At 35.8% G+C, this 15,699-nt stretch overlaps 1 protein-coding gene across 3 annotated transcripts in view; it reads left to right on the top strand.

Moving 5' to 3' along the window:
* KCNH5 (potassium voltage-gated channel subfamily H member 5) overlaps positions 1–15,699 on the top strand; it is a 256,818-nt gene that overhangs the window by 207,900 nt on the left and 33,219 nt on the right. For all 3 annotated transcript variants that reach the window (XM_070733245.1, XM_070733255.1, XM_070733236.1), the window contains exon 10: positions 12,125–12,321. In XM_070733245.1, the coding sequence (XP_070589346.1) occupies positions 12,125–12,321 (197 nt within the window). The remainder of the gene's footprint in view (positions 1–12,124; positions 12,322–15,699) is intronic.

Raw genomic sequence — 15,699 nt, 5'->3', positions numbered from 1 at the left:
TAATCTTTTTATTCCATATTTTATATATCTAATCCATACTGTTTTGGCATAAATCTGAAATTTTCTTTTAGGCACACAATACTTCACATTCTTTTAACAATCTTCTTCAAAAGTAATAATTCCAGTATAACTTTACTCTCAGGCTTGCTTTTAAATAAAAAATCCCTTATCACTGCATTTAGGGAATATGAAAATTTTAAGTTAGCCCTTCCAACCTGCTTATTATTTGAAGAAATGCTTAAAATGCAAAGGGATCAAAAACATTAAACATAGTTTGGGGATATTAACTGGTATAGGGTTGGTTTGGTGGTATTTGGACATTAGCTTTTGAGAATAAAAACAGTTCATGCTCTGTTGCACAAAAGTTTTTATTGTGATGCTTTGTTTAAATGCCCTGTGATTTTTCTGTTGCAAAAGATGCATGTCAAAAGAGAGGTGCACAGATAATACTTTTGATGATATTTCAGTTGAAGCACCTTTCCAAAGCAGCACCCAAAATTAAAGCAGACTTCCCTATCTACAGAAGCTTAATTCACCCTTTAAAACTTAGTTTTAATTCCATAAAAGTTTGCAGTGGAAAACGAAGACTATTAGTGGGGCAGTCTCAGAAAGCTCTACAATATGTTAAAATGGAGCTGAGTAGCTATGAATGGGCCCACTCTGTGCATTTGCTTTCTTCAATTCCGTTATTTGTTTCAGGAGCAGCATATGATACCATTTTAAAAGCAGACAAAGCAAGGAGGAATGGATTCAATGATAATGAAAAAATGGAATTTTGGTTATATAATACAAAGAATTGAACAGTTCTTGGAAGCGTTGGGGGGGAATAATGTTCTGCACTAAATATCTCTGCCTGCTGTGCTGGGTCCAGATCATGTCATAACAGTGTATGCCAATGTCACATAAGTAACACACTATTTTTTGTGCATAAAATGCCAGAGCCATCCTTGGAAACTTAGTGCAAAATGTGGACAGCAGAACCAGGAAAGAGGTTGATGGGATGACTGTGGAGGGATTGGTTTCATGTAGCTCACTTGCATCTCAACTGCCTTTATGGCAGATATTTTTAATGCAAAATGTCTGTAGATTTTTATTTTCACTGTATAGTCAAAGATATTTGAAATCTGCTATGTTGAAAAGAGCTTTGAACTGCTTATTTGGATGTTTCTTTTCTAAAAAGAGCATACTGTGCTACCAGACAGTTTTGAAGAATCCTCCTGCTTCAGAAAAGTTTTGCTGTCATATGTGAGGGTGACATGGCTCTAGATGTCAGTCTAATTCTTTTGATCTTGCTTTGCTTAAAGATGTCAGAGCCTTGCTGAAATCAAAAGGTTGTGTAGCTTCTGTATATGCTAGACATTTATGAGACCTCCAAGCCGATCTTATTTGACTTGGTAGGACAGTCAGTAAAAAGCTTGTTTATTTGTCTAACCTAGCTTTCTCCAATCTGGTGCATTATGAAAATTCTGGGATTTATAATCCCAGTCTGTCTAAAGGACAAGGTTGCTCTAGCATTAATTTATATATTAAATTATTTATTCACTTCATTAACAGTGCATTTCCACATGGAAATGTTTACTGCTAATCTCTGTTATTTTTCTATCCTGCAGTTTTTGTTTTACTGTAGTCAGGAAGTACAGTGTTTCAATGTATCTCAATTCAACAGCAAGTTCTTACTTTGCAAATTGCATTCAAAATTCCCAGGAACTGCATTTATAATTTCCCTTGCATGGTTCCCAGTCAGCTCAGTTAAAATCTTCGCCCTTAATTATAAACTTCATTTCTCTCTGCTCCCTCCCTTAAGTGTCCAGACTTCAAAGCTCCATTTTATATTGCTTTTCTTCCAAATGCAAAGATATGTGTGCTTACTCACGGAAAGGATTTTTTATATTTAAAGTGGTATTAAATACATCTAGACCTTTAGCTAAAATCAACATTCTAATCACTCTTTTGCTGTTAATTCTGAAAACAAAATCCTTAAACTTGCACTCAAAACTTCCTTCATGAAAGAAAATATATAAAAAGCAATAAAAAAAATAATCCCAAAGTGAAAAAGGACTGAGGATTGGCTGAGTTTTATGTCCTTAACTATGAACTTTGACAGGATCCTCAACTCCCAGCTTTTTTCAACATTAACATCCAGAAATGAGCAGCAGAGAAAACATTTATCCATTTACTGAAACAGTGAAGTCAGCACAAGCCTTGTAGTCAAGCGATGGGATTTACAGATGTTGGAAGGTTGCTTCTTGACTCCTTGATGAGCCCTTTTGTTAAAGGACACAGTTGTGTATGTTTTCAACTTGCCCTGAATTCTATATTGTATTTGCTGTGGTGTAGTAGACATTATGGTATCCTATCGCTGCTAGTTGCAAGGGAGTGTGGTGACTCAGTGGTTAAAGGCAACTGAGCTTGCTGCAGCTTGGGTTCAAGACCTGAGCACCACACAACAAGGTGAGTTCCTCTGACTTGCCCCAACTCCTACCAATCTTGTAGTTTGATAGCATGCAAATATGAGTAGATGAATAAGTAAATTTTGGTGGGAAAATAACATCATTGCATGTGCATCAATATATATCCCTCTGGAACCAACTCCCCCCTGGAGATTAGAACTGTCCCCACCCTCCCTGTCTTTCGTAAACTACTCAAGACTCACTTATACCGCCAGGCATGGGGGAGTTGAGACACCTTTCCCTCAGGCTTTTTTATACTTTGTTTTATGTTTGGTATGAATGTGCTGTTTGTTTTTTTAAAAAAATAATGATAGGGTTTTATATGTTTTTTAATATTATATTTGTTCCACTACTATATTGTTTTTATTACTGTTGTGAGCCACCCTGAGTCTTCGGAGAGGGGCGGCATACAAATCTAATAAATAATAATAATAATAATAATAATAATAATAATAATAACAACAACAACAACAACAACAACAACTCTGGCATAAGCCAGTGAAAGTGGTCCCAGTGGTACTTGGCACGCTGGGAGCAGTACCAAAGGATCTCAGCGGACATTTGAAAACCATTGGAATTGACAAAATCTCCATCTGTCAATTGCAAAAGGCTGCTTTACTGGGATCGGCACACATAATTCGCCGCTACATCACGCAGTCCTATGTGCTTGGGAAGCGCCCGACTGGTGACGAAATACGAAATCCAGCATAGTGACCTCATTTGTTGTGTTGTACTGACATAATAATAATAATAATAATAATAATAATAATAATAATAATAATAATATTTATTTTGCTGACTCTTTTGGCTAAGAAATGGAGAGGAGCACTGTTCCCTATTGTTGGCACAATAGGTCAGTAATATTCTATATGAAGAGTAGGCCCCAGGCACCATCTTGGCAATACTACTTTAGATCAGGGGTGTCAAACTTGCGGCCTATGAGCTGAATGCGTCATGTGCTGGCCACGCCCATGCGTGGTTTAGCAAAGGGAAAAAGGTCATGATAGGTCATGTGATGCAGCCATGACGATGTGAGTTTAACACCCCTGGCTTAGATCAACACTATTGATTTCTTATATATCATAAATGACCAGACAACCAAGCTGTTTCCAGGCTAATTTCATATTATGCTTATTCAATTAATTCTTTCAACAAATCACATTAATGATTAATTAATTTTCATGTATTTATATGGTTTTATTATGCTGTTGCAAACCATCCGGAATCACCTCGGTGAGATGGAGTAGAAATGTAATAAATAAATAAAACAATTATTATTCATTTCTATGCTTACAAAGGAATCTAGGATATGCAGGCAAGTAGAAAAATAGTGTGTTTCAGTGAATGAAAATGAACATGTCACAGCACACCATTATTTTAGCAATTGGATATTTTTGGTTTTGAATAATATTTAATTATCAAGCAAGCACATCTAGAAACAGTACACTGAAAACAAGGACATTTTAATTTTTTTAATTTTAACAAGTTTTGTTCTGCTGTGGTTATGAACAGGAAGAACAGTTCCTTCCTGAATAAATAGATTTAACTACCATAAATAAATAAATGAAATAAAATTTAAAGCATGCTATTAACAGCAAACTCAGCAGGACAAACATTTACCTTCTGCCCTGGTGTTATCTAAAAATCATTAGCGGAATTATGTTATTCCCAATACATCATGTTCTTCTTAGTAAAGTTATTAAATCCATTCTGAAATATCCATTTAGAGTCCTCCTATAAATTATATTACAAGAGGTAGCTGCCTGACCCAGAGGTGGGTTCCTGCCCACTTTGGATCAGTTCTATAGAACCAGTAGCAGGAATTTCTCCCTGCTCACCAAACCATTAGCAATGGCTGGCTGGACACGTCCCTGAACCAACTCTCTTTCGTTTTTCACTTCTGTGAATGCACAAACGCTGGGTTTTTAGCACTTTGCATGTGTGCAGGTGTTTGAAAAAGTGAACTGGCAGCAGGACAAGTCAGAACCCACGCCTATGACTGATCCAAATAAAAAGTTCAGGCATATTCAAAGAGATTGCATCATATTTACATTATGTGCTATGATTGAGAATCTATTCCCTCTGCCCTGTTACTCTTCTAAACAATGGTAGTAAGATGGAAGATGGAAGTTGACATCATGAAGTCATCCTGTTTCCACTGCTTGACCTTGCCAGAGGCAAGGACAGCTATCCTGTTCTTTGATGAACTTTGATAGAAGATACTTGGAAGACATTGCTTGATCAGTAGGATCTAGTGCAGGGGTGTCAAACTCATGTTGTTATGGTGGTGTCATGTGATGTAAAGGGGGACTGTTTTCCCCCTTTGCTAAACCAAGCATGGGCATGGCCAGCACATGGCATATCCAGCCCATAGGCTAGGTGTTTGACAGCCCTGATTTAGTGAGTCAAGTAGCCTGTAATAGCCCCACATTTGACTTTTACCTTCTTTCTTTCATATTTTGGGCATTAAGCACAATTTTAGAGATATGACCAAATATCAACAGCAAACATTCAGTCTTGTAGGCTGCCACATTTCTGCACCATTCTGCTTGAACATCTATGCCAGGGATGTCAAACTCAAGGCCAAGGTGTTTAGATCTGGCCCGTGGGGCCACTTTGGAAACAGTGAAGAACCAGCCCACAGTGTCTCTGACAGTGAAAATGGAGCCTTCCTGAGCTCCATTTTCATCTGCAAAAGTCTCCTTCCAGCAAAAACAATGTTCTGTCTAAGCAGGGAGCCCAAGATGAAATATGCACATACAAACAGATCTAAACACTAATTATTTACTACTAATATTTTCTTAGCAGTTGAGTTTTTGCAAAAGTTCAGAGATTGGCAGCAGGCAGGACGGGGTGGAATGCAGTTCCACTGGCGAAAATGAAGAAGTGTGCACAGCTCCAGCTGATGACTTCCTGGATTACTGATCTCGGCTTGTCTCTCCTTTTTTTCCTGTGACCTTTTAAAAGTCTGTTTGTCAAAGCATGTTTTGTACTGCACTTAGTAGAAGAATCTAAAATATATTAATGCTGGGGTATCACTGGGGAAGTGTTTTAACAATAGAGTTGTCATATATTTATATATATTTTAAAAGGAACCTTATATTTAAACAGGATGTGTCTTGAGCTCCTGAGAGCAGTTTCTAAAACTTTAAGTTTATAATAGCAACAAATGAATCTGTCTGTGCTTCATATTTTTCTCCTAAGGTGTTTCTCACAGTTGCTTTCTAAATTGAGTACTATATTACTTGACCTTAATAAATGAGCTTTCTCAGCAGTGGTACCTTCGTTTTTGAACACTTTCCCTCTCATTAAGGTTTTACAATCTTTTCAACACCAGGAGGAGAAAAAAACACCTTCATTTTTATCAACCCATAGAATCCCACTATACTCACTATAATCTATATAATTTATTCTACATGTCATCTTTTTTATTTGCTGCTTGTTGTGCATGAAAATGTAGACAAAAATGCTTAAAAAGTTAAATCAAACAAGTCTCCTTCAACTCTCAGTGACTGAATGGATACATTTATATATGTTATGCATTAGATATATAAATATGTTACACACACATACACACACACACACACAATATTGTGTCGAATCACCCTGGTATATTGAAGGAGCATCACTGCTCAAAAAAAATAAAGGGAACATTTAAACAATACACTATAACTCCAAGTAAATCAAACTTCTGTGAAATTGAACTGTCCACTTAGGAAGCAACACTGATTGACAATCAATTTCACATGCTGTTGTGCACATTCAACTTTGTACAGAACAAAGTATTCAATGAGAATATTTCATTCATCCACATCTAGGATATGTTATTTGAGTGTTTCCTTTATTTTTTTGAGCAGTATGTGTATGTATGTATGTATGTATGTATGTATGTATGTATGTATGTATGTATGTATGTATGTAACATATTTTTGCTGAATTGAAAATTAAGGGAGACTAGTGTAGATCTATTTTGAGGTTGTTTTCTCTCAGCAGCTTGCCGTACCCTCACTGAGATTTGAACCTGTAGCCTCTGAGAATTAACCTCTAGGCCACAGGATTTCATCCTTTCAGCTTTGTACCAGGAAAGTGGTTTTTCTGTTGAATCATCCTGGCATACCCAAATATGGGAGGAGTTTAATGTTTCCTTTTGCCATTACACACACACACACACACACACACACACACATATGTACAAGCACTATGTAGAAGTATATAAATCTAAATGCTATTGCTATATAGTCACAATAATATGGGAAACAATTAGCCAATGCCTTCTCGTCGGCTGATTTTCAAATTTTCATAAGAATCAATAGCTCCATTTTCCTTGGAGGAATCCTTTCTACACACAGTGTTGTGCAGTTGGTTGAAGCTTGGCAGAAAAGAGAAACCATGAAAAGAAGTGACACTCACTTTCTGTGGTTGAAGTGGAATGGCAGAAGTCACCATTATCAAAATGTAGCACCCGATAGAGGCTGATCCGAAGTGCCACTGTGGAAAGTCAAAGAGATGAGTCTCTGCAGGGCAAATCAGTGTGGCCCATGTCCTCCCACCCTCCACCCCCTCATCCTGGTAAACAGTATTTTAAGATGCTGATAGTACATTCCTCGTGTCTTATTAAATTGCCCTTGGTCTATTGCAGGGGTGTCATCCTCAAGGCCTGGGGCTGGATCCAGCTCATGGGGTACTTAGATTGGTTCCATGGGGCTGCTCTAGAAACAGCGAAGTACCTGCCAATGGTGCTTCTACCAGCAAAAATAGGTTCCCAAGCTACATTTTTGGCTGCCACAGTGTCCTGCAACCCTCTGCCAGTGAAAATGGAGCTCAGGACTGCATTTTCACTGGCAGGGGGTTGCAGGAGGCCGTGGCAGCCAAAAACAGAGCTTGGGAACATATTTTTGCTGGCACAGGCACACCTGACAGGAGTGAAGTCAAGCTGGTCACATCCACCATGGTCATACCTACCCCAGCCCTCCAAGGTCCAACAAAACCCTGATGCAGCCCTCAATGAAATTGAGCTCCACACCCCTGGTCTATTGAAAGTTAATATCCCAAGTATACTTCAATCCTTCCTTTTAATTTTTTTCTTGTCCAGCTTTTTGGGGACTAAACCAAAGTAGTATCTGTGCCTCTAGCATTATTTTCTGGCCCTTGGGATGTGACCCTCTTCTGTTGAAGACTTATGTGCAGCTTCAAGAGCCTCTATAAAGTTGCTGCTGAACTGTAACAGAAGGGGAAATTATTAAATACATTAATTATATCAAGTGTATTATAATACTTTGTTTTAATTTGTTTTAACGTGACTACTGGGCAGGATTCAGTTGCGTAAGAGTACACTGTGATCGTCCCTTGCTACCATACTCTATTTCATTTAGTAGATAAAACAGAAGCAGGCTGGTGGAATGAGATAGGCAGACAATAGAGAAAGTGATATTCATTGTCTTGGCATCTTCCCAAGCATTTGAGATAGTAGCTATAGTGTAGTCTGGCACTCATTCATTCATTTTAGAGATGGCTGTTTATATCAGGCAAAGTTTGGAAGCAAGGTATGAGATGCCAAGCTTTGCACTGACCCATACTCAGAATACTAAGAATTGAGTTGAGTGTTGTCATACAGCGTTTCCCAAACTTGGCAGTTTTGAGATGACAGAATTCTCTAGCCAGCATGGGAATTGAATTCTGGAAACTGAAATCCACGCATCTTAAGATTGAGCAAAGACTAGAATTACATAGAAACATAGAAGATTGATGGCAGAAAAAGACCTCATGGTTCATCTAGTCTGCCTTTATACTATTTCCTGTATTTTATCTTAGGATGGATATATGTTTATCCCAGGCAGGTTTAAATTCAGTTACTGTGGATTTACCAACCACGTGTACTGGAGGTTTGTTCCAAGCATCTACTACTCTTTCAGTAAAATAATATTTTCTCATGTTGCTTTTGATCTTTCCCCCAAATAACTTCAGATTGTGTCCCCTTGTTCTTGTGTTCACTTTCCTATTAAAAACACTTCCCTCCTGAACCTTATTTAACCCTTTAACATATTTAAATGTTTTGATTGTGTCCCCTCTTTCCCTTCTGTCCTCCAGATGATACAGATTGAGTTCATTAAGTCTTTCCTGATAAGTTTTATGCTTAAGACCTTCCACCATTTTTGTAGCCCAAGCAAATGACCATGACGTTTTAAGCTAGATGTCCTGTGACTGTCCTGTAATTTCCTACCAGCTTTCCATTGACTTTGCCTGTCAGAAGCTGACTGTGAAGATCACAAATGGTGATAATATGGCTGCAAGAACATTGTGATGGCTGCAACTTTAAGGATGGTTATAAGTTCATCTTCATTAGCATTATTTGTGAAACTTTCAAGGGTGATGAAAAGTGAGAAATGAAAGAGGAGAAGAGTCAGAAATTTTGTTGGAATATACAGAGCAAGAAACAGGAGAGAAAATAGTAAAAGAAAATACAATTGAGCAACAAGAAAACAATACTGAAGAAGAAGGGACCAATTTGATGTTTTTATTGGGATTGAGCTAAAATCAATCAAAGGGTAAAGAGGAAAATAGTGGGAAGAAACCAGGGAAAATTGGGGAGAGAAGCACTCAAATATTACATTCAAAAGAAAGAAAAAAGACTCAGAAAAAAAATATAATACATAAAAAGAAAGAAAAGAAATAGAAGTTAAGGGAATGGGATAAAAGAAGAAAATTAATAAGAAGTGGAATTTGTGAGAGAATTAAAGATTAGTGGAAAGGAGGAAGGAAAATAAAGTCCATATTAGTAGATTTAAGGAAATAGCATTAATATTAATTATGGATAGTTAATTAAATTAAATGGTTTCCATATTAGATTTAAATATGATGATGTATATTGTTTATGTTAAAAAAGATAAGCACCAATTAAACTATACAATAATGTACATTTTATGGCAAATCAGATTAGCAAAAAAATGAGATGGGAAATGTAATATATTATTAATGATGGATAGTTAATTAAGTGAAAGGGTTTTTATATAAGATTTGGAGATAAGGATGTATATTGATTGCATAAAATGGAGCAGCAGATGGAATGTGAAAGGGTAATCTGGTTTAATTTTAAAGACAATTTAAATTAAATTATATTAGGTTAGGGACAAAGTTTAAATATAGTGGGAGAAAAATTTGAGAAGTGTATGGATAATGAATAAATATGATAGTTAATTGATGTTATTGTAAGAGATTAAAAATTCAAGCGATTAGTAATGTTTTTAATTAAGAAAACAAGTTACATTAAAATATGTAAAGAGAATATTATGGTTGAAATTGAAAATAGAGGGATGATATAAAATGGACTAGGTATATGGAAAAACATATAGGATTGATCCAGACAACACTCTTAAATGTGTATGTTGGGGGGGGGGGTTTCATAAAATATTTATCGGGGGGACAAAAAAAATAAAGTTGATTTTAGGAAAAAAAAGTTTAAGAAAATAGTTGTTAATTGGGAAGTATAGTGGTCAGTTGTAGTTCAAAACATCTGGAAAATTAAAAAGAAATAATTTAAATGTGGTATTAATTCACAGGATATATTTCTTCTTACAGTAAAGAGAAAAGTAAGCTGTTTCATTTCCTAATTCAGAAACCTCAAAGTTTGCTTTTTGAGGCTGCTTTCCACCCTGCTACTGAGAGTGCAAGATTGCCATCCATCTGGTACTTCCCAAGTGACCCTCTGGAAGCTAAGAGAAGAAAAAATTCTCCCTGAAATATCTCCAATGGGGTAGCAGCACAGAGTGGCACACACAGCTTTCAGGAAGAAATGAAGCAAAGCTTCTCAGTTGTAATCTTGGGGAAGGAACATTGTTGGATAGGAGATAGTTTAATGCAGCAGAAAACATGCATACTCAGAGAGAAACACTTAGAACAATACTTTTCAAGCTCGGCAACTTAAAAAAAAACATGGATTTCAGCTGCCAGAATTTTTTAACCAGTCCGGGAATTGATGTCCTTACATTTAGAACTGGCAAGGTTGAGAAACACTGAATTAATGATTGCATTTTAAAGAAAATATTCTAGAAGTGGATGCTCATGTGCATGGAAAAAACCCCAAAGCTAAGCATTATTTAAGAAATAATATAATAATAAGAAAGTCTGATTGACTTAAGTTTATCAAAGCTGTGTGTGTGCTATTGGAACATAAATGAGCCAGGTACAGATATTTTTTTAAATTTGTTTATTTGTTTGTTTATTTATTTGTTTATTTGTTTATTTGTTTGTTTATTTACTTATTTACTTATTTACTTATTTACTTATTTACTTATTTACTTATTTACTTATTTACTTATTTACTTATTTACTTATTTACTTATTTACTTATTTACTTATTTACTTATTTACTTATTTACTTATTTACTTATTTACTTATTTACTTATTTACTTATTTACTTATTTACTTACTTACTTACTTACTTACTTATTTACTTATTTACTTATTTACTTATTTACTTATTTACTTATTTACTTATTTACTTATTTATTTTGTCCAATACACAATGAGGGTTTTAGTGGGTATATATCTATATACACATAGTAAAATACATGATGAAGGTTATAGAGGAGATACTCATAGTAAAATATATCTAAGAAATAATAGAAAAGAAGGTATAGCAATAGAACATATCAATGAAAGAATAGAAGAAGAAATATAGGAATAGAAGAAAGGTATATGAACCACAGAGGCCAGAGATGGTAGAGAAAGGAAAGCTGAACTGGGAGAGGAAGGATGCTATGAAATCTTTGAGAATATCAATCTAGCTAATAGCATATGCAAAGTAAGTATTTTGCAAAGAAGTATGCAAAATCTCTATTGTTACATTGATTACCCCTAGTGGTCAAACCCAGAAAGCCAGTGAAATGCCACTAATTATTGCTGTTTCACTGAGGGTCAATTTGGTGTAGTGGTTAAGGTACCAATTAGAGGAACAAAGCTAACTAAATTATGCCTCTCTTTTTCCATAAATTTCACTTCTTGATTATCTATAGCAGGTTCCCCAAACTTTTTTTAAAAATAAATTTTTATTAAATTTCTTCATTAAAAAACCATATAACATACAATAATAAAGAAACCTCATACAATACACAAATATAATCAAGGAGAAACATAAATAAAAAAAACATAAACAAAACAAAGAAAAAAATAAAATAAAGGCAACAAATACTAAAGAAGAAAAGAAAATCTAATCACGTGTTAAATAACAATATATTAACTTATATTTATTTATTTCATGCTTTGTGAGGAGGGAAAAAAAACACCAAGCCTGAGTTTAATCCTGTCTTTCATCTGACATTGGGTTATCAGTGTTCAATCATACATCTTGGTTTATTAAGATTTGTCCATAAGTTCATTATTTGCTTACCCCCTTATGTTAAGTTTATATTTAATATTAGTAACAGGTTCCCCAAACTTGGCAACTTTAAAACCTGTGGACTTCAACTCCCAGAATTCTGGGAGTTGTACTCCACAAGTCTTAAAGTTGCCAAGTTTGAAGACCTCTGATCTATAGTGATCCTAGATAACAGACACTCTTTTTTTTTTTTGCTGCAGGTTGAATTGCTACTTTTTAGAAAGGACAATGTTGATTTTATTTGTTTATTTACTTTCTATAAGCTTTGGTTTTTAATTGTCCTTTTCATTCCTTTACCAGGTAAAGGGGATGTTTTTGGGGACATCTTCTGGAAAGAGACCACTCTGGCTCACGCGTGTGCCAACGTACGGGCCCTAACCTATTGCGATTTGCACATTATCAAACGGGAAGCTTTGCTGAAAGTTCTGGACTTTTATACAGCTTTTGCAAACTCTTTCTCAAGGAACCTCACTCTAACCTGCAACCTGAGGAAACGGGTAAGAGCTCTTTAATCAAATTTTACATGGAAGGTTTATTTGGGCAGTAGTAATCTAATTTTCAATCCAGTAGCTTCTTTCCAAGGGACTCGTTTGGATGCTATGTATTTAGCTCAAGAGTATGTGAATGTTGTTCATGTTTTTGACTGAACCAGAGAAAAACTTAATGATAGAAACATAGAAACATAGAAGATTGATGGCAGAAAAATACCTCATGGTCCATCTAGTCTGCTCTTATACTATTTCCTGTATTTTATCTTAGAATGGATATATGTCTATCCCAGGCATGTTTAAATTCAGTTACTGTGGATTTACCAACCACGTCTGCTGGAAATTTGTTCCAAGCATCTACTACTCTTTCAATAAAATAATATTTTCTAATGGTAATTCTGATCTTTCAGATTGTGCCCCCTTGTTCTTGTGTTCACTTTCCTATTAAAAACACTTCTCTCTTGAACCTTATTTAACCCTTTAACATATTTAAATGTTTCAATCATATCTCCCCCTTTCCCAGACAACATAGATTGAGGTCATGAAGTCTTTCTTGATAAGTTTTATGCTTAAAACCTTCCACCATTTTTGTAGCCCCTCTTTGGACCAATTCAATTTTATCGATACGTTTTTGTAGGTGAGGTCTCCAGAACTGAACCCAGTATTCCAAATGTGGTCTCACTAGCGCTCTATACAGCGGGATCACAATCTCCCTCTTCCTGCTTGTTATATCTCTAGCTATGCAGCCAAGCATAGATAAGTAGAAGTAATGAGACCGTGCAGGAGAAGGAAGGCTGTTGCATAATCAATCAATCAATCAATCAATCAATCAATCAATCAATCAATAATGGACTGATTTAGATCTGCAGGTCACCCTTAATGAAGGAATATAAAATGTTGAAGAAGCAGCTATAAGGGACTGCTTCATGTCCTTGATTAGTTAAAAGGAGACTGAGTAGGTAGACAAGCCTGTGGTTATAACTGCATGATCTACACCAGTCATGGCGAAACCTTTTTGGATCACGTGCCAAAAAGGGGTATGTGAGTGTGGTAGCATGTGTGGACATACCCACACCCCTTCCCTCCCCCCATGCATTCACACACACACCCACACGCTGCCCCCTTCGCAGGTGCACAGGCCTGGTAGATGAAAAAATGCCCAAACTGGGCAAACCAGAATTCTGGAAAAAAGCACTTCCAGTTTGTCGTTGTGCTATTTTTTACACTCCGGAGGATCCAGAGAGGTCTGGAATGCAAAAAACAGCACAACGGGCAAACAGGAAATTCAGAAAATGCATTTCCGGTTTACCCAATGTGCTATTTCTTTACACTCCAGGGCTTCAGGAAGCTTCCCTGAACTCTCCAGAGTGCAAGAACAGCATAACAGCAAACCGGAAGTGTGTTTTTCCGAACTTCTGGTTTGCCTGTTAAGGAATTTTTTTGCCTCTGCGGCTTCAGGGAAGCATCTGGAGGGTAAAACAGCCTTTCCCAAGGCCAAAATCAGTTGGCCAGCACACACATGCACACTGGAGCTGACACAGGGCAAAGTCTCGTGTACCCTCCAATATGGCGCCGCATGTCAACTGAGGCACCTATGCCATAGGTTCACCATCACAGAACTATGCTATTGCGAGTCTACGGAGAGGGGCGGCATACAAATCTAATAGAAATATTATTATTATTATTATTATTATTATTATTATTATTAATAATAATAATAATAATAATAATAATAATAATAATAATGACAATTTCTGGGCAAGCAAATGCAAGAAAGGAGTAAGCAGAAGATTCTGGAACATTTTATAGTGAGTGATCTATAACAATGTAACAGCAAGAAGAAAAGAGAGAAAATGTAGGAAATTTGAAGAAAGAAGATGCAGAGAGAACATTAGGCTGGAGTTAAATTTTGTGTCATTTGATTCCTCTTCTCCTCTTTCTCTTTTTCCTTCTCCTCCTCCTTTCATGGAAACTTATTCAGTGTAGGTTTCTAAAAGTCTTCCAAGTTCCCTGAATTAATGCAAATATATTAATGTAACATACAGTGGTACCTCGAGATACGAGTTTAATTCGTTCCGGACCTGGGCTCTTAACCCTGCTGTTCTGTTCGAAAAAAGTTCCTAGTGATATGTTCGGGTCACATACGACCCGGACCGAAAACACTTCATTTGAAGTGCTTATGTTTGGTCAATTTGAAAACTTTTTTCACTTGGAAAGTAGTCTGAACATTTCTGCACACAATGATATGAAAATTGAAATGAAAAAATTAATCCTTATTGGTTTATTTTGCACATAAATGTGCCGCCCCCCCCGTTTTTGTGATTTTTTTTCAATTTATGGATAGTTTTGCTTGCAAAATGCATTCTATTTTACTAAAGTTGGTGTGGGATTGGTAGCTTGAACATTACTGCACACAATGATATGAAAATTGAACTGAAAAAATTAATCCTTATTGGTTTATTTTGCACATAAATGTGCCTCCCCCCCGTTTTTGTGAAATAGTCTTTACTTTATGGATAGTTTTGCTAGCAGAATGCATTCTATTTTGCTAAAGTTGGTGTGGGATTTGTAGCTTGAACATTTCTGAACATAATGATATGAAAATTGAACTGGAAAAATTGATGCATATTGGTTTATTTTGCATATAAATTTATTTCAATTTATATAAAAATTATGCTGTTAATTTCAAACTTACATACTTTTTTTTAGTAAAATGGATTTCTTTCATAAAATTAGTTATCTGGCTACAATGTGGTTGATTTTCAAAAGGATATTCCAAATATTTATAGACAAATATGTATAAACAGTGACAATAATGGCACACAGCAAGGCCGGGGGGTGTGGCCCTTTTGTGGCAAAAATAAACCAATAAGAACCATTTTTTTCAGTTCATTTATATTTTTCTCATGTTCAGAAATGTTCAATTTAGTATATCAAACCTTTTGGGGGAAAATTCCTTAGGGATTTGTAGCCTTAAAAAAAATAAATTGACACGAAATTCAGAAAGGATGGGGGGAGGGGCTTTTTGATCAAAATAAAAATATAAGTCTCAATTTTTCCAGTTCAATTTTCATATCATTATGTTCATAAATGTTCAAACTAGTTTTCCAGTTGAAAAAGTTTTCAAAAAGATTAAATTCAAGTACCTAAAAAAAATATTTTTGGTCCTGTCATATACGAACAGAAACAGATTTGAAGTTATGATTTTTTTTTGCCCAGAAAACAATTAGCCACCACCCCAAAAATATTTTTTGATGACCAGCATTGTTAAATTGAGTAAATGAATGCCTAAGATTTTAAAGAATATTTCGGATTTGGAGCATAAAAAAATAAAAAGTGAAAATGATTGCAAGCAGCCGAGGGGGGGGGGGAGGCCTTATTTCTGAT

The sequence above is a fragment of the Erythrolamprus reginae genome, chromosome 1, assembly GCF_031021105.1.
Source record: "Erythrolamprus reginae isolate rEryReg1 chromosome 1, rEryReg1.hap1, whole genome shotgun sequence".
In the NCBI taxonomy this organism is placed as follows: domain Eukaryota; kingdom Metazoa; phylum Chordata; class Lepidosauria; order Squamata; family Dipsadidae; genus Erythrolamprus; species Erythrolamprus reginae.
This window is presented reverse-complemented; position numbering and strand designations above follow the sequence as displayed.